Source organism: Marmota monax, unplaced genomic scaffold, assembly GCF_021218885.2.
Source record: "Marmota monax isolate L192 unplaced genomic scaffold, Marmota_monax_Labrador192_F-V1.1 WCK01_AAM20220418_F8-fsc00045, whole genome shotgun sequence".
Taxonomy (NCBI): Eukaryota; Metazoa; Chordata; class Mammalia; order Rodentia; family Sciuridae; genus Marmota; species Marmota monax.
The window spans coordinates 4,125,753-4,151,486 of NW_026692132.1; the positions used below are offsets into that span (position 1 = coordinate 4,125,753).

At 34.1% G+C, this 25,734-nt stretch overlaps 1 protein-coding gene across 5 annotated transcripts in view; it reads right to left on the reverse strand.

Annotated features, from left to right (window-relative positions):
• Positions 1-524: 524 nt before the first annotated feature.
• Zc3h12c (zinc finger CCCH-type containing 12C) overlaps positions 525-25,734 on the reverse strand; it is a 70,473-nt gene continuing 45,263 nt past the window's right edge. For all 5 annotated transcript variants that reach the window (XM_058586470.1, XM_046466221.2, XM_046466229.2 and 2 more), the window contains exons 3-6: positions 16,259-16,398; positions 11,048-11,282; positions 8,930-9,036; positions 525-8,301 (exon numbers count right to left, since the gene is read on the reverse strand). In XM_058586470.1, the coding sequence (XP_058442453.1) occupies positions 6,905-8,301; positions 8,930-9,036; positions 11,048-11,282; positions 16,259-16,398 (1,879 nt within the window). In that variant the 3' untranslated portion in view covers positions 525-6,904. The remainder of the gene's footprint in view (positions 8,302-8,929; positions 9,037-11,047; positions 11,283-16,258; positions 16,399-25,734) is intronic.

Sequence of the window (25,734 nt, forward strand, 5' to 3'; positions counted from 1 at the left end):
CAGCAACTGTCTGAAATCTTTTTTAACCTGTGGAGGTATTTCTCAGAAGCAGTACAGTTTCCTACAGTGATTTAGGTTTTTCAGTTTCAAATATCAGAGAACTAAAACTTTCCATTTCTCTTCCTTGAGATCTATTCAGACTATTTTTTTAAAATAGTCAACTTTTGATTATGCAAATTCCAGCCCTACTGCAAGGTGAACTTAAAGGCAGATGTACTGACCCTGGTTCTCTTGAGCCCCAAGCATGTATTGAGGCTTCACATACATTAGTGCTCAAACCTGATGCAGAATTCCAGTACCTATTATCCCACAAAAGGGGCCTTAGCAATATTTTTTAATCACTTGCCAGCCCTCATAATGAGAAAAAGGACACCAATGTCACCCAACATTTCTTAAAAACTCTATGGACAAGGTCACTATTAACAATCACTCTGTCTTGGCCAGATACCTGATGACACTTCAAAATCACCACATACACACACCTTCGTGACTAACTAGAAAGAAAACACTCTCACCATCTTAAGTTATGACTAGTTGTCTTTGACATTTAATTTCAGTTTTCAGAGGAATTAATTTTGGTGCTAACATTTACATTGACACTGAACATGAGCTTACTTTACAGAATGCTCATAATGTTATTAACCACTGAATGCAGGTAAGCTATGGACTACAGAAGGATAATGCTTTTATTTATTAGCATCTATGCTGCCATATGAGACCAATTTCTCTTCATGAAACAAAAACAAACCACCATAAGAAAAACGAATATTTTAATTTCTCTCCCTCAGTGGCAGAATCATATATCTGTTTATCAAGGATTTCCAGTAGTTCTAATAAATTGCTTTTGGAATTGTAAAAATTCCATTACAGAAACACAGAGGACAGAGATAAATAGAATCATACTGGCTTATCAAATGGTTGCTTTAAACATATTCTTTAACTTACTTTTCCTGTAAGAAAAGTTTGCAGAATCAAATAGGGAATTCCACTATCAGCATACTACTATGGGTTAGAAAACCAAAACTAAAAGGAAAAGATAAGATCAGTAACCTGGTATACTACAACAAAATACTAAGTCTGCAGAAGTTTGCATGTTTGTTACTATTTTACATAAGATAGAAAATTTATAATTTTATGATTTAAAAAACCAAAGGAAATCGAAAACATATTCTTTATAAAACCAAAACATTACTCTTCGATATCTTTTTCCTTTGAGACATAAGCTGCTTTAGAAAAACAGATGGCCAAGGCTTTAATGGTCAACATTTTTTTCCTGAAATACCCAAGCAGAAAATTTATTACATGATTTAAAAAGTAAAACTTTACAAGTTTTAACTAAATTAAAACATGCAGATATTTTCTCTGCCAAATGGTCAATAGAGAGCCTTAAATTGTTTTTAAATCTAAAGATTATTAGAGAAAAAAGCCACTTCTAATATAACAGTACTATTATAACAGGAACAATAAGTAAGTTCAGAGAAAGCATTAAAGAAACAAAAATAGACAAAACAATAAACACTGTTAAAAGGTAGAATTGTATTCCAATTTTAAAATAAAGCATAACTATTTAAGTGAATAGTAACTTTCACATCAATTTAATGTTCTTATGATGCTTTTGCTGAAACACCATGAATGTGAACACTGTGAATGAGGATGCCCAAAAGTGTGTACTTCCAAGGAATTCAGAACTACACATTATCACATTAAGAATATCATTCATCATGGATAGCCCTATGGTGTCTAAAAATCTAAACATTTGGACAGAGAAAGCAGAGATACACTGTTTCTTATAGTCACTTGTAACATTCACATTATAGATCATTATATAGTCACAATTTTTAATTTTACAGAGAAAAACTAAAATGTGAAATTGCAGCCTGTTTATCTTCTTTAAAATCATTTTTAAAGCACAGATCTGTCAATTATTAGAGGCCAAAACTAACAGAAAAAACTGATAAATGCAGTCTTTAAAAATTTTGTAGCTAATTATAAGCTAATTTTCAAAATACAATAGTTTTTTTTTTTTTTTGGTCCAAGAGGCCATTAAAAAACAAAAGATAACGTAAAGAACTTACACTTACCAACAGAAATACAAAGCTCATGAAAAAAATTTCAAGACTTATTATCTTTTTTATAGTTTGTGTGTATGTGTGTTTAAACACAAGAAATATCTAATAAATAATGGTGTGAACATCTTAAAAACATAAATGCATTAAGGTGCTTTAATATGACTGTATCACAATCATCCTTTGAAGAACATCAATAACTATCTGATTTTTCTCTGAATGTCAGATGAAATAAATTATTATTTCTAATATTAACATATATCAGGATTTACTACTCACAGCGTCTGTTTTTCTCCCTCAAAGGCAGGAACCAGGAATGGCCCACAGGGCAAATCTGGCCTGCTGCCTATTTCTGTAAATAAAGTTTTATTGGAACACAGCCAACTCTTTTATTTCCATATTGTCCCTGGTTGTGTTTTTGCTATTAAGATGAAGGTGAGCATTTTTTTTTTTTTTTAAGAGACCATTTGAAAGCTGGGGATGTAGCTCAGTGGTAGAGCACTTGCCTAGCATGTCTATCTCTTTCTCTCCCCACCCACTGTGCGCGCGCGTGCGCGCGCGCGCGAGAGAGAGAGAGAGAGAGAGAGAGAGAGAGAGAGAGAGAGAGAGAGAGAGCATTTAATTCTCAAAACCTGAATTATTTACTAATTGATTCTTTTTATAGAAAAAGTTTGTCAACACTTGCTCCAGGACATTTTCCTAAACCAAACAAAATAATGCATGCTACTTTGCCTTTATTAACACTCAGCTTTCTCTAATTCTAATATATATGTATATTTTAGCTTGTTTTTATACTTCATCATATTTGTTGGTGGACTGGAAGCTCAACATCACAGATGAATTTTTGTCTTTTGGAACATAAGCATTATCTCTAGCAAAAAAATTGTTTTATTTCAGGTCACTCAGGCACTCTTTATGAATTATTACAGATTAATAAAAAAATGGATGGGCCACGTGCCAACAGAATGGCCAGAAACTGTACATCTTGTTTATCTTGAATAAGGAAGCTGGATAGAAAGAATAATAAGACCAAATATATAAGAGCCATTAAATCAGGCATGAAAAGGCTTAGACTTTTCAAAACACACACATATGCACACACACACAGAAGCATCTTCCCACTTACCATAAAGAACTACAACATAAAGTAGATTTGTTTTATAAATATATTACTGTCTATATACATATAGTTACATCCACAAAACATGTTAAATAATCATGTGTATAATCAATACTACTTTAAGTTTTTTGTGTATTTTAAAATTACACATCTATTAAAATTATCAAAATAATTCTTTAAAAATATCAGGAATAAAACCAGTGAAGAGTTGCTTTCCTTTTAAGTGGTTCTAAATCCTATCATTGGTCATCCAGACCCTAGACTTGGTCATCTACAACTCAGTGAAACAGTTCAATTACAGAAATGTTAGCCATCAAAGGAACCCCCCCTCCCATTTTTAATACTTCATAACAAATATGTATGTATGTGTATATGTATATATATAAGACACTCTTCTTTAGTTATATTACATATTCTCGTAAATGCATTTTCATAAAAACACAAAATTCAAGTTCCCACCAGTATCAAATATTTTATACTGGTGAGCATTTCTTTCAATGTTTAAGTTAATGACAAACTCTATCAGGATACAGAGATCATAAAAATGAGACCAAAAATGTCTGCATCACATGCAAGAAAGGAGGAAATACTAAGGGCCAGTATATGGCCAGTTGGATACTATTCCCTCTGGACTAAGACACAGAGACAACAGACTGGCTAATTACTGTATAAAGTACAGTCAACTGACAATTATTCAGGGGCAGAATATTCCAGTCTGAATTCTTTTTTTTTTCCTATTCAGCTGACCATTATTGGCAATTTCACTACTTATTCACACACCTCTTTCTAGTTATTTATTAGCAAGTCTGATAAATAGGGATTATAAATTAGGGAGAAAGTTTTTGCTTAAATGAAGGTTTGCGATCAGCTGTAGATTTAATTTGACAATGGACTGCTTTTAGGTATTACTTAAGATAAATAAGAGTTTGCTATACCCAAAGTCTGCCAATTATCTCATTTTGAAACTCTGAAAGCAACACTGGTGTTTAAAAAAAAATAGGAACAAACTGTCCTTTTGATATAATAAAATGGCTATTTCTTTTTTTAAAATATTTTTTTAGATGTTGATGGACCTTTTTATCATTATTCATTTTTATTATTTATATGCGGTGCTGAGAATTGAACCCAGGGCCTCACACATGCTAGGCAAGTGCTCCGCTGCTGAGCCACAACTCCAGCCCCGAGAAAATGGCTATTTTTTACAAGTAATTATACTGGAAGATTTGTGGGTAGTTCAGGGCTACTCACTTCAGTACAAGTGATGGCAGGGTACATTATTTTCCCAAAACAATCATGACAAATAGCCAGCTAAAAATATTAAAAGGTCAAATTTAAAAAGTTATATCCATTTCACCTAAAATCTCATTTAAAACAATTTAGTAATATTTGGCTATCTTCAAATAATTAAAATGCTACAAAGAAAATGGAAGCAAAACCTATAAGAATAATTTAAAAGTGATTTTTATACTATATAATCTTAGATTATGACTAACATAAAACATACTACACATCTGTAACCCTACTTTTGGCACGCATTTAGCCTCTGTATTTAAACTTGTTCTGTAGATAATGACTGACAAAATCAAGGAAAACAACTTCACAAGTGAGTACGGGTTGCTCAGACACCACTCAAAATGGTCTGTGTGGCGTCACCTGCATTACTTTTGGGTACAGATGCATGCCACACTCACTTCAAACACAACAGCAATAATTGTGTAGAACATCACTTTCCTGAATTAAGTTTGCTGAACATGGTTCAGATTATTGGATATGTCAATAATGCACAATGCCTTTTAGAAGCATTTACTGTATACCCAAATCCTACTTCATGCAACACACAGTGTCACACAAGTAGTGAAAATGTTATCCTAGTCAAAGATGCTTGGACATTATTTTCAGGCAGCATTTTACCTTTATTTTAAGTTCAGACTATATAAGTTTTAGGAGAAAGAAAATGCCAATAAATTTATTTAATATATTTTAATATATAATATAAAACTAAGACAGACACTTTTATTTACCTAAATTGTTACTTTTATTTTCTACCCTATTCTAGACCTCAATTTTACTTTAAAAATTTGTATTTAAATAAGGGATAAAATGTTGCCCAAAAGTCTAATCATAGTTACACATTTGTGTTTTTTACTAGATCTACAAATCAAAATAGTTCTTATAGTTAAAAAGATACAATTTGTATCAACAGTAAAAGGTACTTTCTGGTTTTTCAGGGCTTTACTTCAAACTATGGCATGTAGAATAATCCCAATGACCAGAGCATCCAGGCAGACTGTAGTAATAGATCTGAATGTGTCTGCTACACTAAGTAAAATCCAGAATCTGGAGGGAACAGTCAAGTTATGTCAATCACATGACTGACTGCCGCTGACTGCAAAATCTATCTTCTAGTCCATAGAAATGTAACTGCAACAAGCAAAACCCATGACTTTGAAACCAGAAATATCCCTTACTAATACTAGAACAGACTTTAGTCTGTATCTAAAACTACACTATTTGTGGCAAGAGTCTGGCCTTAATAATATAACAGGCCCCCCAAAAAAACTACCTTCAGGAAATGGAAAATATACAGTATCTTACAAAAATTTTAAGTTACCATTTACACTCCTCCATCACCACTTCTATAGTGCAGTATCAGTAAATGTTGCATATCCTCAACACATAAAACCACCTCAGGCCAGCCTTGATAAATAGCAGGAAAGCTAGAGTATATTAAATATAAAAGTTGCACTGAGAATAATTAGATTCATTAAAAACAGGCAAGTACTGTGAAAGGGTTATTTATCCAGTATTGTTGTGCCCCCCAAACAAATAGACAGACATTAAAAATACGGGTTAATGGAAATCGAGGAATTCAATTCCATTCCTACTGTCTAGAAGCACATCATAGCTGGATAACAAAGCTCTAACCTGTAACAGTTACGGCTTTTGCCTTATTCATAAAAAAATAAAAATAAAAAAATGGAAATGATTTTTCCATTGATTGCATCTGCTTTCTTTTAAACTGACCATATTAAGTTAACTAATTCTTAACAGAAAAAATCCAAACAAAAATACAACAGTGAAAAGTGCCATATTGTAAATCATTCTAATATATACTGTTACCCTTTTCAACATAAACCGGTAACTTACATTTTGTCTAAAATATAAAGTCAGTGCTGTAGTATATCTTTGTTTCTATAAATAATGATTATAGCACAAAGAAGCCCACTTTCCCCAAATAAAAATAACTTAAAAAGCTGTAAAAGATTCTAATTAAGCTTCGCTTGAAAAAATAGTTTGCTAGGTCTAGTCAAAGTTTCCACATTCTGAAGGTATTATAATTGCTTGCGATTGATAGATAAACACCAAGTTAATAAAACATGAAACAAAGATAAAAAGTGCTGCATATAAACCCCTGATGCACCAAAGATTAATATCAAAGATCACAGATACATCTATTAAATCAAACTGGAAAATTTTCCAGCCAAGGATATAGCTTTAAAAAGGAAATGTTTAAAAAAAAGTTTGAATGTAAAGCAATCCCGTGATACTTCCACCAAGTGGGGCTATACATACAGATTCCATGATACAGTATTTCACATAAATGGATACTATATAACCTCCTTGCTGAGAAGGAGATCACATGTGCTATTGTAGCAAACCTCCCTCAGCATTTGAGCTGAACAAAAAACTACTAAACACCACAATGATGCATCATCTTTCAATAACCCAGCTGTGATTTCTCCACTAAAATGGCTGCAGCAAGCTGCTGGGCATCTGTCATGTGAGGATTTCTTTTCATGACAATTCTCACAAGGTCAGGTGGGAAGATGTTGCACAAGTTGATATAAATCTTTTCCCGGTTGTCTTGGTACCTTGGAGGATCTTGTGGTATTCCACAGTATGGTATTCTCCAGGTGGGCTCCTGCTGTTCAGGTAGGCTCTGGAAGGTGAACTGCTCGTAACACGGTGGTGTTGAGTTATCAGGCAAGGAATAAGTCTGCCGATACCCATAGGCATCCATTCCGAAACTCGGCCTATCCCAGCTTCCCAACCCTTCCTGACGGGAGTAAGGCTTTCTTTGTCTTGAAGGAGAACTGTCATAGAGTCTGGAATCAGAAATGCTGTCTATTCTGGTAGCCACTAGGGACCTTCCTAGGTGTGGTGCCTTCGAGTGTGCTGAACTTGGAGGAGAGGGGTAATCACCAGGACAGCTAGACCGGGCACCCACAGCAGGGTGCTGCAGATGCATAGCCAAGTGTGGAAGAGGAGGCTTGTGATGGAACTTTGGTTCTTCATGACTGTAACTTTGCACTCTGGTTAAGGGGTCGTGGAAATTCTGCAGGAAAGGCTGGGAATTAATGCGGCTGTGAGGGTGCATGTGTTGACACTTCAAATTCTCTTCCAGCTGGGGGTCAGGAGAACTGACATAGGATCGGTCATTGTACCCCACATAGGAGTCACTACTCCCGCAGCTCATGCTCCCTTCACTGCTGCAGTCAGAAGCTACAGAACTTATTCTATAGTCTGTGTCTAATGAGAAACGCCTTTCAGGACTTCTTGGGCCTGAGATACTCAGATTTGAATATGCATTTAACATGGAATAATATCCAATGTCAACAGGTGAGTCACATTTTGGATACTGTTCATAAGGCATTGGCGTTCCATGATTTTTGGTTGCCATCATCATTGGAGGATATTGTCCCTGTGGTCTTTGATCCTGAGGTGGGAAATGAACTCCAGATGGAAGGCCATTGCTTAAAGATGTAGTGCTTTGGGGTTTTGCAGTAGAAGTAGCCGGTATACTAACTAAGGAAGGTACAGACCTGGTTTCCAATTTGTTTTTGGTGGGAAGCTTTTCTTCTAGGTCTTGGTAGACTTGAGTCCTTATGCTTGGATCTGATTGCCTCTTTGGAGCACCTCGTTTGACATCAGAAGTGCTATCAGCCTTTGTGCTACAAGGAACACTGTTGCTTTTCACCAGTCCTCCTTCATTTGCAGTTTTGGCTGCTGTATTTCTAGACATGGCACGAAGTTCATCAGCCACTGACCGCTGAGGCTGACTGCCCCTTTCGGGATGGTAATATTTGCACTTGTGTCCATAGGTACACTTCTTTCCTAAGAAGAGTAAAATTAGTTAGGTAAAGTAGCGTACCATCAGATTCTGAAAAATCAGCATGGCACTAGTATTTTAACTTGTGAAAGAAAGCAGAAATGGGAGATGTGCTAAGTGTTATTTTCTGTTCCATACTCATGAGAAATGTCACTTTTTAGTCTTCATTTCCTTACTAGCAAGAGCAGTAAGAAAGTTGACCAAATGATTAGTGATGACCTCACAGCTTTTGGCTAATACCACATGTTCTCAACTCACACTTGCCTCTTCTCTTCCAGTGGGATTATATAATCAGGTAGGAAATTCTGTTTAGAAGAATAACTGTGCTGCTATATTATAATAAAGCCATGCTTATCTAATTTGTGTCTAGCTAGATGAATTCTAAATCTTTACCCACCTAAAAACATCGTATAGAATTAACTGAGTTTTCAAACCACATTTTAGTTCATGGCAATTCATATGTATTGAAGCCAAATAGGTAAAAATAATTAAGGGATTTTCTTAAATTTAATTACAATCAAAAGAACCACATATTATGCCATCCAAAATTTTAAATGCTGACTTTTATTAACAAAAGTTTAACAATATATTGTGTTCTAAATATAAATGTTAAGTATTCATAAAGAAAGTTACCATATGGACAAGGCTGCTTTTTGTGTTCAGGAACAATAGGTTTCTTCCTCAGAAAATTATCCAGACTTGGGCCATGTCTGCCAAGAGGGTCATCAGGGGGCATAAACCTAACATGGAGATAGTAAAAAATGATACTTAAATAGGAGGTTGATAATTTAATTCTAAAGATACTGTACAAAGATTTATTTACTGTAAGATAATTTGAAATTTTAATCCAAATTTTTGATTCAATATTTACAGAGTAAAAAAAATGACAAACACTACACAAATTTCTCCTTTCTTAGAAACTAAAGTAAAATATCTTAAGCTGAACTTGTATGTTTTTTAATTCAAACAAATTTTGAGTCTAGCGTCTTTTAATTTTTTTCTTCTTCTCAAAGGAGTGCTGGGATTTTTTTTTAAGGATTTCAGAAAGTGATTACAACGAAATTTTATGAGAGTTCTGTAAACATCTGTGTTGTGAAGTTGTATGAAGCAGGTGGGGAGTAAGATGGAGCAGCTGAGGAAGGGAGGGGAAGAGGGGAATGCAGTGAGAACACAGGGACTTGTTGGACACCAGTTATGTGTCAGATACTTTACATGCAATAATCCCATGAAGTATTAGCTCCATTTTACAGATTAATAAAATTTTCTAATTTAGGTATAAAAGAATTAAGTAATTTTTATCTAGTGTCCCATAACATAGGAAATATTCAATTATGACTGACTGTTCAAAGTCTATTCTCTTCCTATTATAGTAAATGTACTTCTTAGATGAAATGGATAAAAAATCTTAAGGAAGTAAACTTATTATTATTTGGATTGACTGTACGATGGAGAAAAAAATTTATAGTGTGCATGATAAAAAGAAATTATGATTGAAGAATTATACTACTTGTCACAATAATGCTAGAATTTGAAATAAGCCTAAGTAGTTATCTACAAAATAAGAATAATGCAAGTAATGTATGAAATCTTAGGGAAATGACAAAATGGCTGAGTAATAAATAGTTGGCAAAAACAGTGTTGCTATCATGAAAACAATGTATCAACATAAAAGTTAAAAAATAAAAGACCAAGTCACACCAACCACACAATTTTAATACAATTATTTTCCATGCTTTGTCTTTTTTGTTTTGTTTTCTTTTTGTTGCTTTATCTTTTTAACATAAAAATATTTTTCCATGTTTCTTAATAGCTTTCATAATAATAATTATGAACAGATGAATAATATGCCAGTAGGATATGCACTGTAACGTGACTGCTTTCTCTACTGCATCTTTAGTTTCCTTTGACTTCTTGCAATTATAAACAATACAAAAACAAACATACCTGGTCTTTTCTTTTTTCCTCATTATATATTCCAAGAAATGAGAATATTGGATTGAAAGGGCAAACATATTTTTGAAGCTTCTGCTAAATTTTGCTAAAATGTACATCAGTTTACATGCATCTTTAAAAGCATAAGGCACACACAAAAATATTTTTTTGTGAATTAAATAGGTGAGGGGCTGGGGTTGTGGCTCAGTGGTACAGCACTCAGCCTAGCATGTGTGAGGCACTGGGTTCAAGCCTCAGCACCACTTAAAAACAAATAAAAAAAATAAAATTATTAAAAAAAGATGAGAAATAAAATACTTTTTAGATTGGTTTGCATTTTTGATTATTCAAAGATGATATTTTTCTTTATATTTATAAATATATTCATTTCTATGTAACATGCTGGTTCATGTCATTTGTCCATTCATCAACTTGTAGACTGTGACTATGACTAGAGTCTTATATTGGTTTTGCAAACTTTAAAAAATCATGCCTTTAGTAAGCTATCAATGTTCTAAGTTGACTTGTGAAAAGTATCTTTTTCAGGGTGAAGATGGGAGTTCTTCACCCTCAGAGTTTAAACTTTCTTGGCCTCAGGTGCTCTGTTAGAAGTTTCAGGGAAGGGCAGGGGCCTGTCGTTCATTCAGAGCCTTCCATAGCACAAGTTTGCAGTTTTTCTGACTACCACTGAGGATCAGTGGGAGATCAGTTGTTGGAAGAAACCTGTCTCAGATCTGGTTACCATAAAATAAAAAGGATTCTTAACAGCTGCCAGGTATGGTTATATTTTCAAGGAAGCAAGAGCATTGGTTTACTTACTTGTCATTGACAAAGGAATACATTAATAACCGCTCATCTATGAACTTCTTCCATTCTGGTTTTTCATTAGCCAAATCCCTGTAGTTATCATTGGACACAATTATACCATCTGACTCAAAAGCAAGCTTCACAATGAACCTGTCATCATAGCACACCACTCGTCTTCCCTGGACTCGCCGGGATGGTGTGAACACCAGGATTTTCTCCTTTTCCAATTTGCGTAAAATTTCCTGATCTGCAAGAATAGTAAGGACAGAATTTGAGGAATACATAAATATATAACATATAGAATGAAAACTTTCATATATTGTGAGTTTTTTAATGAACTGGAATATATGTGATCATTTAATTAGAGATTATGATTCATAGTTGGTAGATGTAGCAAAATTTGTAACTCCCTAGAATATTTTTTTCCAGGAATTTAAGGCTTTAAGAATAGTAAAACAAAATAAAACAACAAAACCTGATCAGCATAAACCTCAATGTGATTGAGAAAATTTTGATTTTCATTCCATGAAGCTTTTACTAAAAGCCTGCTCTTAGCAAATTTATAGAACAGCTAAGCTATAGAACCAGCAGCATTACTGCTAGAATACAGCTTCTTAGACATTCTGCAACAATGACACTCTAACAAAGCATATGAGTTGGGTTTAAGAGAGAGCAGAAGGTATTTTCCTCCCAAGTTTGTGTATTTTGTAGTTTTTTTTTTTTTGTTGTTGTTGTTTGTTTGTTTTTCTAACTGGTTGGTGTGATGGTAGGAGAATCTGAAAAGCAAGTAGTACATGTAGTAGAGATAGTCAAGGGAAACCTTAAAATACAAAAGAAGCTCAATAAAAAGGAGGCAGAAAGCTCAAGAAAGTTGAAATAAGGTCAGAAATATTGGCTATTATATCTTCTGTGTCCTTTTCTCTGAAATGTGGCAACAAATAGCCAGTTAGTAATTAAAAACAAAAATCTTTTCAACAGACAATTACTACATGCCTACTCTGTGGCATGTGTTGTGCTAGGTATCAAGAACCACCAAGGTTAATGTCATCTCCTCAAAGAGGGCACAGTCTTACTGGATCAGACAAACATGCAAACTGGGTAAGCAAAAGTATAATTGCCATTGCAGAAATATGAGCAGGCTCTACAGGAAGAGGAAATGGAGGAGTGATATGGGTTAGCTCTAATACTGGCATATGAATTGGATGATGGTCTCACAAATGAATTCATTAAGACCAGAACTTGGTTTAAAAAATCAGCAAAGCATTAATGGAAGATATAAGGGTGTTAGAATTAGCAAACCATGGATAAATCTCAGATTCTCTCACTTCTTACATCTGGCAATCATAATCTCATTGAGACTGTTTCTTTATGTCTGCAAATGCAGTGGCAAGCCTATGAGGAGTAACATGAGTTAACATGAGTAAAGGACACCACATGGTGCCTGGCAAATTCTTAATAAACACTGTGCTTTTCAACTTAATAGAGACATGTAATTGTCGGATCTCTTTTAAAAAATCAGAGAAAACCAATTTGAAAGCAAAAGCCCAGACTCAATTATAAAATTCACCATATCACAATTACTGTGTTTCCCTCATAAAGATTTTGGGGACAGGCACCATGTCTCATTTATCTTTGTATCCATTAGCACGAAGCCCATGAAATGAAACATATCAGTAGATGCTCAATAAATACTTATGTAATGAATGAATAAACGAGCTACTTGAAGATGTATACTCTGAAAACTTCCAGTGTATTCACTGTATTATGTGCATGAGTGATCCATGGTACCTCATTATTCAGGAGGGTATTTACTGACATCTGATATTCCTTAAGCCTTGATAAAGAGACTGAAGGAATAAATGTGGCAGCCTAATAATCAACACAATCTTGCTTAATTTGAATTTATAGAACAGCTAATGGGGTTGAAGGGACAATTAACTGGATGACACATAAATAATCCTAATTCAATACAGGTTCAGTATAGCTGGTAAGTTAACATAGATAGTGCTTAGTATTTGTTAAAATAAATGGAAGAAGAGCTGGGTGCAGTGGCAGATGTCTGTAATCCCAGTAGTTCAGGAGACTGAGGCGGGGGATCCCAAGTTCAAAGCCAGCCTCAGCAACTAAGGTAAACCTTGTCTCAAAATAAAAAATAAAAAACAGGCTGGGGATGTGGCTCAGTTGTTAAGTGCCCCTGGGTTCAATCCCTGGTATCATGGGAGGGGACGGGGGGGAGAAGATTGGCAAATGTGCTAGCCTGAATCTCTGAATCTGAAACCTTTAATATATATATATATATATATATATATATATATATATATTTTGCATTATTTTTGGTGCACTGTGAGCACTGGACTGTTCAATTTATCAGGTGTTACCTGAATGAGGGCTTTAGTCAAGAAAATCATTATATTTGGAGAGAAAACACTTAAAAACCTCTAATAACAGTTCTGGCATTTTACTAAGTAAAGTGCATATTGAATTTCAGAGACCTGGTATGCTGGTGTTTTTAAACCAAACTCAGCCACACTTCACATGTATATTATCATTATTCCTTCTTGATTTTTATTCTTTTCCTACTTAAGAAGCCTGCAAGTCATTTATATACTTAAACATTGAGCCAGGCACAGTAGCTGCATGCCTGTTATCATAGAGACTCTGGAGGCTAAGGCAGGAATATTGCAAGTTCAAGGTCAGCCTCAGCAAAGCAGCAAGACCCTGTTTCAAACTAAAAAGTTCTGGGAATGTAGATCAGAGGTAAAATATCCCCAGGTTCAATCCCCAGTACCAAAACATATAAACAACAACCTAAAACCCCAGACCGTTAATGTAAAAGAATATGTCCCCTTAAAATTTCTGCCTAAATATTCCACCTATTATATCAATCAATCCTAATATATGGATTCTTTTAACGAAATTATAATTTTTTTCTTTTTTTTTTCTATTCAAGATAATATAGCAATGAATATCTTTGGTCATAATCTTTGCCTGTGAGCTCTGCTATTTTTGGGAGGTGGGGTGGGGGCGGGGAATTATTCCTAAAAGATGAACTAGTAGGTCTAAAAATACAGTAGCCACACCCACCCATCCTGGATATGTATATTCCAGGACTCCCAGTGGATCTCTAAAACCACAGATAGTACCTAACTCTCTATATTCTGCACTTTTCTGTACATACATTCCCACAAAGTTCAGTTTATATATTAGGCCCAGTAAAAATAAATAATTAATAATTAAATAGTATAACTATAACAATATACTGTTAAAGTTATGTTGAGCGTGGTTTTTCTCAAAATATTTTATTGTAGTATAGATTTCAGTAACTTAGCATATTGTTAAGTCAAGAACTTTCACCTTTTCACTTAGAAGAATTACTTTACAGCTTCTCTTTAGCATACCCAAATTGGCAGCATAACTCTTGAGCTTTAGGACTTTATTAAGAAAAATAAGGGTTACTTATGCACAAGCACTGCAATAGTCAATCTGATAACCCAAGAAGGCTACCAAGTAAGAAATGGGCGGGCAGCACAAATAGTGTTGATATGCTGAACAATGGGATGTGATTCACGTTCTGGATAGGACAGAGCAGGACAGCATTAGATTTCATCACACTAGTCAGAACAGTGCACAAATTAAACAAATTAAACGTAGGAACTGTTTATGCATTCATAACAGAACTGCATGAGCATTTTATGTTAAGAACATGAATTCTTTATTTGTTGCTGTTTTTCTTATATAATTGATGAGTTCTTAAGAAAGTTTCTGCAAAGGTAGGAGCTTACATTTTTGATGTAATTACATCTATCTTTTCCTTCATAATTACTTCTAAAATTTTTAAATTTAGAAAGGCCTTCTCCCACTCAAAGACTACTTTTAGTCTTTGATGATTTAATTTTTGACAATTACATCTTCAACTACCTGGAATTTATTATTATAGGGAATAAGATAAAAATCTAAACAAGTATTTTTTTTCCAAAGAGTTATTCCAACATCTTTTAGCAGAATTATGCCAGCTCTCATGCCGCAGTCTGGCTGGGCACAATTCAGGAGCCACTTGTCAAAAGAAACTAACTTTATTTTTAGAACCCACACGCCAAACAAAACACCTCCTCAGGAAAAACCCTCAGAGCCCAACTGCCACCACCGGCTTCCCACAAACCTCTCAACCTCCCCCACTCCTCCTGCTCTTGAGGCTGATTGGCTGGGTGGCGTGGGCGGAGCCAAAAAAGTCCCCCAACAGCAGCTCCATAGAGAAGCCAATCAGCTAGAAGTTGCTGGGGCCCCTTCGGCTGTGGCTCTCAACAACCTCACATTTTTATGTGAGTCCATAGCTTTGGACTTCACCCTTGGCTACCTACACATTTTATCATAATTTGACTATGACTTTAATAATTGTAAATAAAAAGAACATTTAAAGTAATCTACCCCTCTGGGTATATGATAGATGGTCATTTGTTGTTGATTTGAAAAGTTTTATGGTTTCCTTCAGAGTTGCCTCACAGATTTTGTTAATATTAGAGGTGGAAAAAAGGACAGGAAGGGTTGGATGCTGATGTTACAAAGGACATCTCTGCCTGAAACTCATACACTTAAAAATTATGAACTAATCTAAAGTATGAATATAAATAGTTTATTGAGACTAGTCATTTTCTTCTTGACCAGACAGCATATTCCGTGGTCTTAGAGGTCTTTTTTAACTTGTAACCATTAGAACTTGACTGGCATCTAGTCTAATTTCTTATAGCATATGAGAAAAGTGGGGTTCAGAGGCTCAGTGTGTTGCTCAAGTTCTGTTGCAAGTAAATGGCAAAGGTAGAGAAGGCTTCTTGTCTCAGCATGTCTCTAGAAGTCAGAATTTTAGGGGTTGGGGTTTTGGCTTAGTGGTGGAATGCTTGCCTAGTATTGGTGAAGCACTGGGTTCAATTCTCAGCACCTCATATAAATAAATAAATAAATAAAATAAAAATAAAGGTATATTGACAACTAAAAAAATATTTTTAAAAAGTCAGTTTCCATATAAATGAAAAAAAGTCTTGACTCATGTAGTAAAGATTAGTGTTCAGTTAATTAGATAATTTTCAAACTTGAAAACAATTTTAATGTCCCACATAAGACAACTGCAATCATATAAACAGAAGTGGATTAAGAATACCTGAGTGTTAAGGGATCTACATAGGTATTATACAGAAGCTAGGAACAAATAGCTGCCTGTAATGAGCTTACCTGTAATGAGAGCATCAGGTCGGGATTGCTCTTTTCTCCAAGCAGGAACAAAAACTGTAATATCTTTATGGCCTCTTTCCAAAAACCAATCCACTGCCAATTTTATTCCTCGGCAGGAAAATACTTCTTTGTTTCCATGGCTGAAAGATTATTTCATAATACTTAAAATACAACAAAACCTAAGTTCAATTAAATTAATTCAAGTTTATAAACAGAAACAACTGCATAATAATAATAGCAATATTAGATTTGAAAGTTAAGGTGAAGGCCGAGCTCAGTGGTACATGCTTATAATCCTAGTGGTTTGGAGGCTGGGGCAGGAGGATTTCGAAATCAAAGCCAGGCTCAGCAAAGGCAAGGTGCTAAGCAACTCTGTGAGACCCTATCTCTAAATAAAATATAAAACAGGGTAGTGGTGTGGTGGTGTGGCTCAGTGACTGAGTGCCCCACCCTGAGTTCAATCCCCAGTAGCAAAAAAAAAAAAAAAAAAAAAAAGGGGGGGGGGGAGACAGTTAAGATAAAGTTGCGTTCCTCAGAAAAATTAAGATAACTTAGTTGAAAAATCAAGATCGGTGAGAAAACAATTAGAAAACTGAAGTGATTATTGTGTAGAAAATAAAGAAAAAATAGGTTTCCAAATGTAAAGTTATAAAGATTAACTAGTCAAAAAGTTTACAAGTTCTTTTTGATAAAGAAAAGGCTTCAACCACAGAAAGAATTTTAATCAAATGTAAAAAAGTCACACAGAAAAAGAAATCTGTAAAAAACAGTGAAATGGAATACTTCAGTTTCTAAAAACTTTTCCTTTTTACTAGTTCTTATGTATATTTTTCAATATAATGACTAAGTCATGCACAAAAATTTTTAGGTGACCAATGTAAAATAACACCACATAGTCATGGAAAGGAAAAACACGTTCACAATGCTTTATCTCATATAAAAAAATACTTTCTATATCCTGTAATGAAAAGATACCTAGTTTCTGTTCAACAATTCTGTGTTGGACAAGGATTAATGATGTCAAAAGGGCATTCAAAATTGGATTAGCAGTCTTAGTGTCTAAAAGAAAATGCCCAACTCAGGAGTCATTCAATAAGTATTTATCTAGCACAAGGTTCTACTTATACATATTAACCAAATAATTAAAATAACACTAATTTCAATCTTTTTAAAGAAAGAAGTTTCTGCCTTGAATGTAATTAACTGCATTCTTTACAGCTTAAATTCTGAGGGCTCCCTTTCTTACATATTATTTTATTTTTGGGACAAAGAAGGGCTGAATGAAATTATGTAGGTAAATGCTTCTGTTAACTTTTAATAGACATCAACCATTAGGAAACCCAAGAACCACTAACATGCTGTAATCATTTTCAGTACAAAACAAAAATTGATTCACCTGCTTCATAGATGTTAAAGACTACAAATACATACACAAGAAATTGTGTTTCATGGTTTCACAGACCTGTTTTAATGGTTCAGGGAAAGATTAGAGGTGAAATCAGATTCATTGGAAGTTTCAAAGAATGGCATAAGGAAAGGAAGAGTGTGAGGTCACATTTTCTAGGTAAGAAGGGCTGCCTACTAGCCTGCAAATGCTCCAGAAAAAAGAAACAAAGTGATGTTTGGTTTCATGGAAAATCCTGAAATTTAACCAGTCTCTGAAAAACTATAGAAAATGAAGGTATCTCTTCAGAGAACACATAGAGCGTATTCCTAAATATACTCTACTTGCTAAAATTTTACTATATTTTTGCTTTACTTTATTGTTTTGAAATCTATTATATTATGCTTTGCTAGTAAAATGATGATATTTGTTTTATTGAGAGTTGACAATTGTTTCTGCCTCTAAAGACAGGCATGCATAAGCAATTTCTTCCTGGTGATTTCATTCAATAAGGGTAACTGTCACATTTACTCAATGTACAAATAGAAGATTCCATCTTCTCATTAAAAAACTTTCATAAAATGTGTGAGACACCAGACCATTTATAATCATGGGACACAAATTCTATAGATTCAACAATAGGAAACTGTATCAATTCCAATAATAAATTTTTTCCTCATTATCCTCTCCTCACCCTCCACAAAGCATCACAGGGAGAGAAAAGGAATGAATAAGGATGAAAGGTTGTAAATAGAAACATAAAAAGAGCCTGGATTTCTGAGCAGATGGACCCAAATCTATGTTCAATCTTTGTTATATGAGAAAAAATAATTCCACATTTATGGAAGCAACTGTAGTGCAACTTTCTGTTGTTTGCAGTTGAACACATCCTTAACTTCCACACTAGGCAGACTATAAACCAAAGTAAACTGGCACAGCTCAATCAATACCAGGGAAAAGTACATAGTTTAAGGCAAATACATTTCTAGGGATAAAAAAGCTATTACATAATAGTAAAATCGGAACAATTCACAGGCAACTATGGTAATTATGAACTCATAATCTGTGTCAATAAGGCAAAAGTTCACAGAATTACTAAAAGAAATTAACAAATTCACAATCATACTAATTGACAGGTGAAGCAGAAAACATTAAATAAGAATATAGATAATAGGAACAATCAATTAAAAACTTGATCTAATGGACATATACAAATCCTGCACAAATTCAGGGAATAGAAAATCTTTTTGTGAGCACATCAAAGCTTCATAAAATTGGCTATATACCAGGCTATAGAACAGATTTCAACAGGTATCAGGAATCTGAATCATACATAAAATATCCTTTGACCACAATATGTTACTATGTTACAGATATGAGGTTCTAACAAAAGCAATTTAAAATTTTAACTTTAAAAGATTATTTAATTTGTAATAATAATTAAAGCTAAACAAATCTAAACAAAAAGAACTTTATAGAAAAAATGAAAATTAGAAACTTGTATTAAAGAACACAAGAACTAAAAAAAAGAAACAATATAACATTTTCAGCAGCAGTAAGACCCAATTTATAAAGATGGCTATCAAGTTAACATATATAAGTACATTATATTACCAAACAAATTACAGAGAGAAGTTTTTTACAGAACTTGAGAATCTGATCCTAAAATTGATATGGAAAAACAATGAAAACAATGCTGGGGGCTGGAGTTGTGGGCTCAGTGGTAGAGCGCTTGCCTGGCATGTGTGAGGCCCTGGGCTCATTCTCAGCACCGCATATAAATAAATACAAAATAAAAGTAAATAAAAGATCCGCTGACAACTACCAAAAAAAATAAGGTGATGTTACAAATCAAAATTGGAAAAAGATGGACTATTGAACCAATGATACTAGGGCAACTGGCCATTCATATGGAAAAAATGAAACTGTACTTTTAATTCTTTCCATATGCAAAATGTAAGTTGTAGGCAGATCTAAGATTTAAATATGAAAAGAAACATTGTAAAACTTTTAGAAGAAATGAGGAGACATTCACAGTAGGATAGGGAAGTACTTGTTAAATAACACAAACAACCACGTACTATCATAGCTTTGAACATATAAAAGTTCTTTACCCAATACTCCATAATTTATAAAGAAATGTCATATTGGAAAAAGAGACTTGCAATTTGTAGAAACAATCAAAATTCTAATAGTTAGAATAAATTAAATATTCTTTTATATCAAAACCAGTAACCCAGTTTTTTTTTTTTAAGGTAAAAGATATGAACAGTCAATTCACAGAAGAGGAAACCCAAATGACCAATAAACACATGAAAAGATGTTCAATAGTGGAAAAATGCAAATTAAAGTCAAAATGAGACACTCCTTCACACCCATCAGATTGGTAAAAATAAAGTCTGCAAACACCAGATGTTGCCAAGAATGTGTGAAAGTAGGAACTCTTACTGTACAGGTGGGAGTATAAATTGATGTAACTATTTGGGAGAGCAATTTGGCAATACTCTATAAAGTTGAAGGCGTGCTTTCTCTAAAACATAGCAATTCTACATCCGGGTTTAGTAAAACTACACAGTAACCTAAAATTAGATTCAATGCAATTAGCCATTGGCTTTCATCCTCTGCCCAGCCTTGGATTTTTACATGGGATAGGCAAATGTTCCTCACTGCTAAAGGGAAGAGAAAGGCATGCAGGAGGGGTAGGTCCCTGAGTCTCCAAGATTTTCACAGCCAATCCTCCCAGACCAGGAAAAAAAATTAAAAGCTAACTAAGAAATTCCTAAAATGGCTGTTATTTTGGAAGTCCCTGTTAAACACCAAGACCCAGAATTATTCCTACTAAGATTTAAGTCCAAGCAGACAACCACCAGGTGGCTCCAAATTACAGAGGTAATTTGTAGGGGACTTGGACATATCAGGAGAGGTTTGGGGAGACTGAACTTAATCAAATCTTACTGAGGCATGTTGAAAGATGTGATTAATGATATGTGCTAGATATAGTAAAAGGGACAACTATAGGAGGTACTAATGAGAAAATGACAAGAGTTAAGTCTGATAAAAATTTGAAAAACAGGATGTCCAAGTACAATGTTACTGATGCAATTAACTATCTGTTGGCTGTTTATTAAAAAAGAACCCCAGCTTTAATTCTATATAAGAACAAAATTCACAATAACTTTGCAGCCACTTATGGGCTATCTGCATACACTCAGGGATTTTTCTCCCCTGAGTAATGAAATTAGATAATATTATATTTATGAATTAGTATATTCCTTCAGATATCAATTTCTTTTTTAACCTAAAAATTTAGCAATAAGGATGGTTGGTAAACCTTAAGTAAGTTCTTCTGTTGGGTGATTTCATTGGAGGACATTGTGGTTACCTTGAATTAGGTAGAAGACCCTGAATATATGCTAAAAAGTTACCCTCCAACTGTTTTGGTTTAGTGGGATAGGGTTTCTGGGGAAAAATTCCAAATCTTCACAGCAAATTTTGAGTTACTGTTGATCAAAATGGGTAATATGAGCTTGAAGATCTCATCTGACTGTGATACTGGCTAATAGTAGAAAAAATATGAGAAGTCCCGAATGTTGTCAGCAGATCCCTTAAAAAAAAAAAAAAAGGCTTATTTTACTCTGCTGTTTGGGACAGGTTCACCTATAAAAACACCACTTTGCAATGGCCAGAGAAAGGGTTGACTGAAGTAGAAAATTTCGTGTATTTACAAAAATTCTTAGAAAAACTCTACTCAAAAGAATTACTGATGTCTCTGCATCTATTTTATTTCTCAGGAGATAAAAGAAAGAGTAAACTGGACATCCACAAAACAAATTAGGAAAATGGAGGAATAAACTAAGAGGAGATTAAGTTATTTGCCCTTCTATGCTGCTTCTTAGCATCAATCTAGGACCTTGAAGAGTGGGGTGATGAACTTTTGGATGGATGGATGGTTCCCAATGACTAAAGTGTCTGGGGATAACTTTCCCCTTGAAAAAGCAGAACTGCAGTCTTATTAGAATATTCTAATATGGATTTCATCTCTCAGACTCCTTTAAACCCAACATGGAAAACATAGCTAGGGAAGTAGAAATGATGAAGAGGAAGGAACAAGGAGTTTGAAAATGTGCATAAGAGACTGTCCTAGTAGTTAGGTTGGCAAGTGGTTGCACTGGTAACTTGGACAAAAAGGAAAACAAAAGTCAGGATATCAAACAGTTAAAGGAGCCTGAAACTACACTGCCATACAAACCAACTGATTTTTCATCTAGTTGTGAAGAACACCAGTTCTAACCCTTTGAAATTCCACTGATTCAATTACCTTTTATAAGTGATCCAGGACTATCAGAAAAACCATATGATGTGATAAGGGTACATGGGCCCTGTTTCTCAGCTGATATTACCCATCTTAAAATGTTATTTCCAGTGCTCTGGAAAGATCTGCAAAAATCTGCCAAGGGGTCTTTGGCATGTTTTTAGTTTACATGTGAGAATGTGTACTGGCTGCTGCATGGAGTGTTGCTTCTGATTGACTGCCTGACTAGAGAACAGGCATGATGGGAAAAACGATAACCCCCATCACATAGCTGTGCGATGGCTGCAGGAAGCCAACTACCTCCTCCAACATCTCTGATTGCTCCTCATGCCTTTAAAACTCATTGTGAGTCACTACAGATGGCAGTGAAATCTTTCTGCAGGAGGTGATCTGGGGAGAAGTTGCCCTGCTGCTATTGGATAAGTCTTGCATTGATTTTTCCTCAGTTGCTCACAGAGGCATTTTCTAAATTAATGAGGATGGATTTAGAGCAGATTAGAATAGAGTCAGTCTTCTCCACTTTTGTGGCAGTTTTATTATAGGGAATAAAAGCACAAGTGAAGGAGAGGTATTTTAGATGGTAATGACAGACAAGTTTTAAGGTACTGGCAACAGCAATCTAGTTTGGGAGAAAAACTGGAGATAAAAGTGGAAAGACAAAAAGAAACTTAAGACTACAATGTCACCTGCCCAATTAAAATTATGTACAAAGGGAGCAAACCCTTTTGGGGGGCTACCAAGTTCTTCTCTCTTAAGACACCTGCTTCTTTTAAGAGAGAAGACCTCTTAATGAAAAGTCAAAAGGTCACTACTGTTAGAAGCCAGGACATTGGGAAAAGAAACGGTGAAAGACTGAGGGGGATACAAGAGATGCAACCCAACTATGAAGCTTTATCACTCCTCTAGGAGACTCTTCCCCTCAGGAAATAGGACAGGAAGTAACTAGCAAATGGTGCAAACTATTGAGCAAAACTGGCGTAATGGAGGAGCTTCAAAGCTGGGAATGAAACAACCTCATATATTTCAATGTGTTTCCTGCCTTATCTTTGTCTGTCTTCTTGTGAATACTAGAGTCATGGATTTTGCAATTTCTGCTAACTTTTCTTGTTTTATCCTGGCCATAAAAATAATCTGTTTTCTCTTGACAGTTTATTCTACTTGTACTTTCTCTTCTGAGGTTCCTAAGCAATTAAGAACTGGTTAGAAGAGCATGTCTCTCTCTTGTCCTTAATTTGTGGGAAAGAGACCTGCTGTGTAAACTAAGGACTACCATACAGTTAGTGTACTCCAGAGACAGTATTTTTGGGGCTTCTGAGGAACAAGGTGCTTCTGAATTGGAAGTTGGTGAATATGTGCTCTTTTATACTGATAGTATAAGTATATATAAGTATAGTATATACTATACTTATATATACTTATAAACACTTATATGTAAGTATAGTATATGGAATGCCTTCATGCTATGGGCCAAATTTTGAAAAAAAGAGGCTTTCTAACATTATTGGTAACTACAATGTCACATGAGAAATGAATCATTAATTTGAATCATTACAACTTCCCAAAGAAATTTCTGTATTTCATTGTAGAACTCATGCAGGGTAGCAAGGTGAAATTAATTTGTAGACTAAGCTGTGGTAAGGACTACTGAACTTTGAACTGGGTTATCTAGAGCCCAGTTACTTGTATCCAGGGATGGGTACTCATGGTTTCAGACATATGCACACTTCCTTATGACGTAAAAAACTGGAAACTAAGGGGAGCTAATATGAACACAAATTATCTTGGCAAAATTTCTTCATTAGCTTTTATTATTTTGCAAGTTAATTTTTTATCAGAAACCTAATAGGATTATCTTTAATTTATTCATATTGACTACTGTAATATATCTGAAAAGTATATAAATTCTACTTTTCTGTCCTCAAGAAAAAGGCAATTCCATAATAAGTACAAATAAAATAGTATTTGCTATCTCCTGTAAGACCATAAATAACTGCTACTATACAATTAAAATATGCTTGCTTATTAATGTCAACATATTAGTCACTTACAATGGTTAATAGATGATAAAGGTGCATTTGGTAATGCTGAGAAAAATTCAAGGAACCACATATTTTAATGCAATCTGTTTCATTCTGTGATCTAGAAGATGGGAAAGCTGGGCCAACCACTCTATCTGCCTTTTCTAGAAAATGTAATTTCACGTATTACATTTTATTCAGTTATATATACAGATATCATTAACTAGGTGAATTGCAGGACAGGAAGTGTTATCTTAGAATTAAAATGTTATCTACTAGTGGTAGATGTGAAGAAAAACAGAAAAACATGGAGAAAACTAAAAAAGGAATGAAGGCATCTATTAAAGGAGACTGCCTCTTTTAATACTTTATGTGGCCTTGACAGGGGTGAGGGTAAGGGGGAGAACAAAGATGTCTTATCAATTATCTTTTTTTTTTCATCAAATTTCATTTTATTACAGTTTCCATATAATGTTTTAAAGAGCTTTGGAAATTATAGGTGATTTTTTTGCTTCTTTATTGTCTAAAATTTACGTAATTTTATTTATATGATCTAAGAAAACCTATTCCTAAAAAGTAAGTCCTTTTCACAGCATCTATAACCTAATTTTAAAAACTGTATCTAGAATAGCACGTTTTAATATTCCAAATAGAGATGGCTTTTCAATAGTAGACTGACAGTGAAAATAACATACCCTCTAGAATTAGACATTATGTAATCTCTTAAGTCTTTTCTTTACCACATTTCTGTGACTTTAGGCAATTTCTTACCCAAATCTCTATTCCTCATATTCAAAATGAGGATAATCCTATCTGCCTTATAGGATTGTAAGAACTGAACAAAGTAATATACAAAAAAACCTAGCAAAGTATCCAACATTAAGAAACATTATTATATACAACCAGAGATATGAAAAAATGTGCTCTTTATGTTTAATATGAATTGTAATGCATTCTGCTGTCATATAAATAAAAAAACAAAAATAAATAAATAAAAATATATTAACATCTGGGCATGGTGGCCCCCAGTACCCAAATAAATAAATAAAAAACATCAACAGCTTGTTCTTATAATACCAGTGATTTTTCATGTGAATTTTTAGTATTTTTATAGTGAATAGTGTAATAAATCGCATTATCTTTTATTCTTATATTAAAATTCCTGCTCATTTATTTTTATTTATTTATTTTATTTTTTCCTCCTTATTTCTTTATCCTCAAATTATTTGCTGGGCATCTCTTTTGTACATTATTCTGACATCTGTGCCAGAAAACAATATTTTATTTAAAAGAAAAAAAACCATTATTTCTTAATGTTTAGAAAATAGTAAAATGCTTGGTTTGGAATAAAAATGAAACCAATAAAATAAATCTCTGTTTAATAGCTTTACTTTCACCAGAAAGTAAACTATCTTGTAGGGCAATATGGTTGATGTGTGGAGATCGTTAAACAGTTTTAGTTTTCAAAAGAAACCACCGAAAGATTATGGTAGTTTGTAGGCTTAAAAAGAAAGCAAAGTTCTTTTTAACAAACCTCTGTTTATTTCATCTATTTAAATAAAAATTTGACCTATAAGTTTGATATATTCTAAAATGTACCTCTCTATATGATACTGTCCACAGGAGAATGAAATATAACTATAAAACTTCAAAGATTTAATAAGTCATTATATTAAGCCACCTATCATGATGACACAAGTAGCAGAGTTTGTCAGTAAAGTGCCTAGAATGAAACATAAAGTAAAAAGTGTCAGTTTAATCA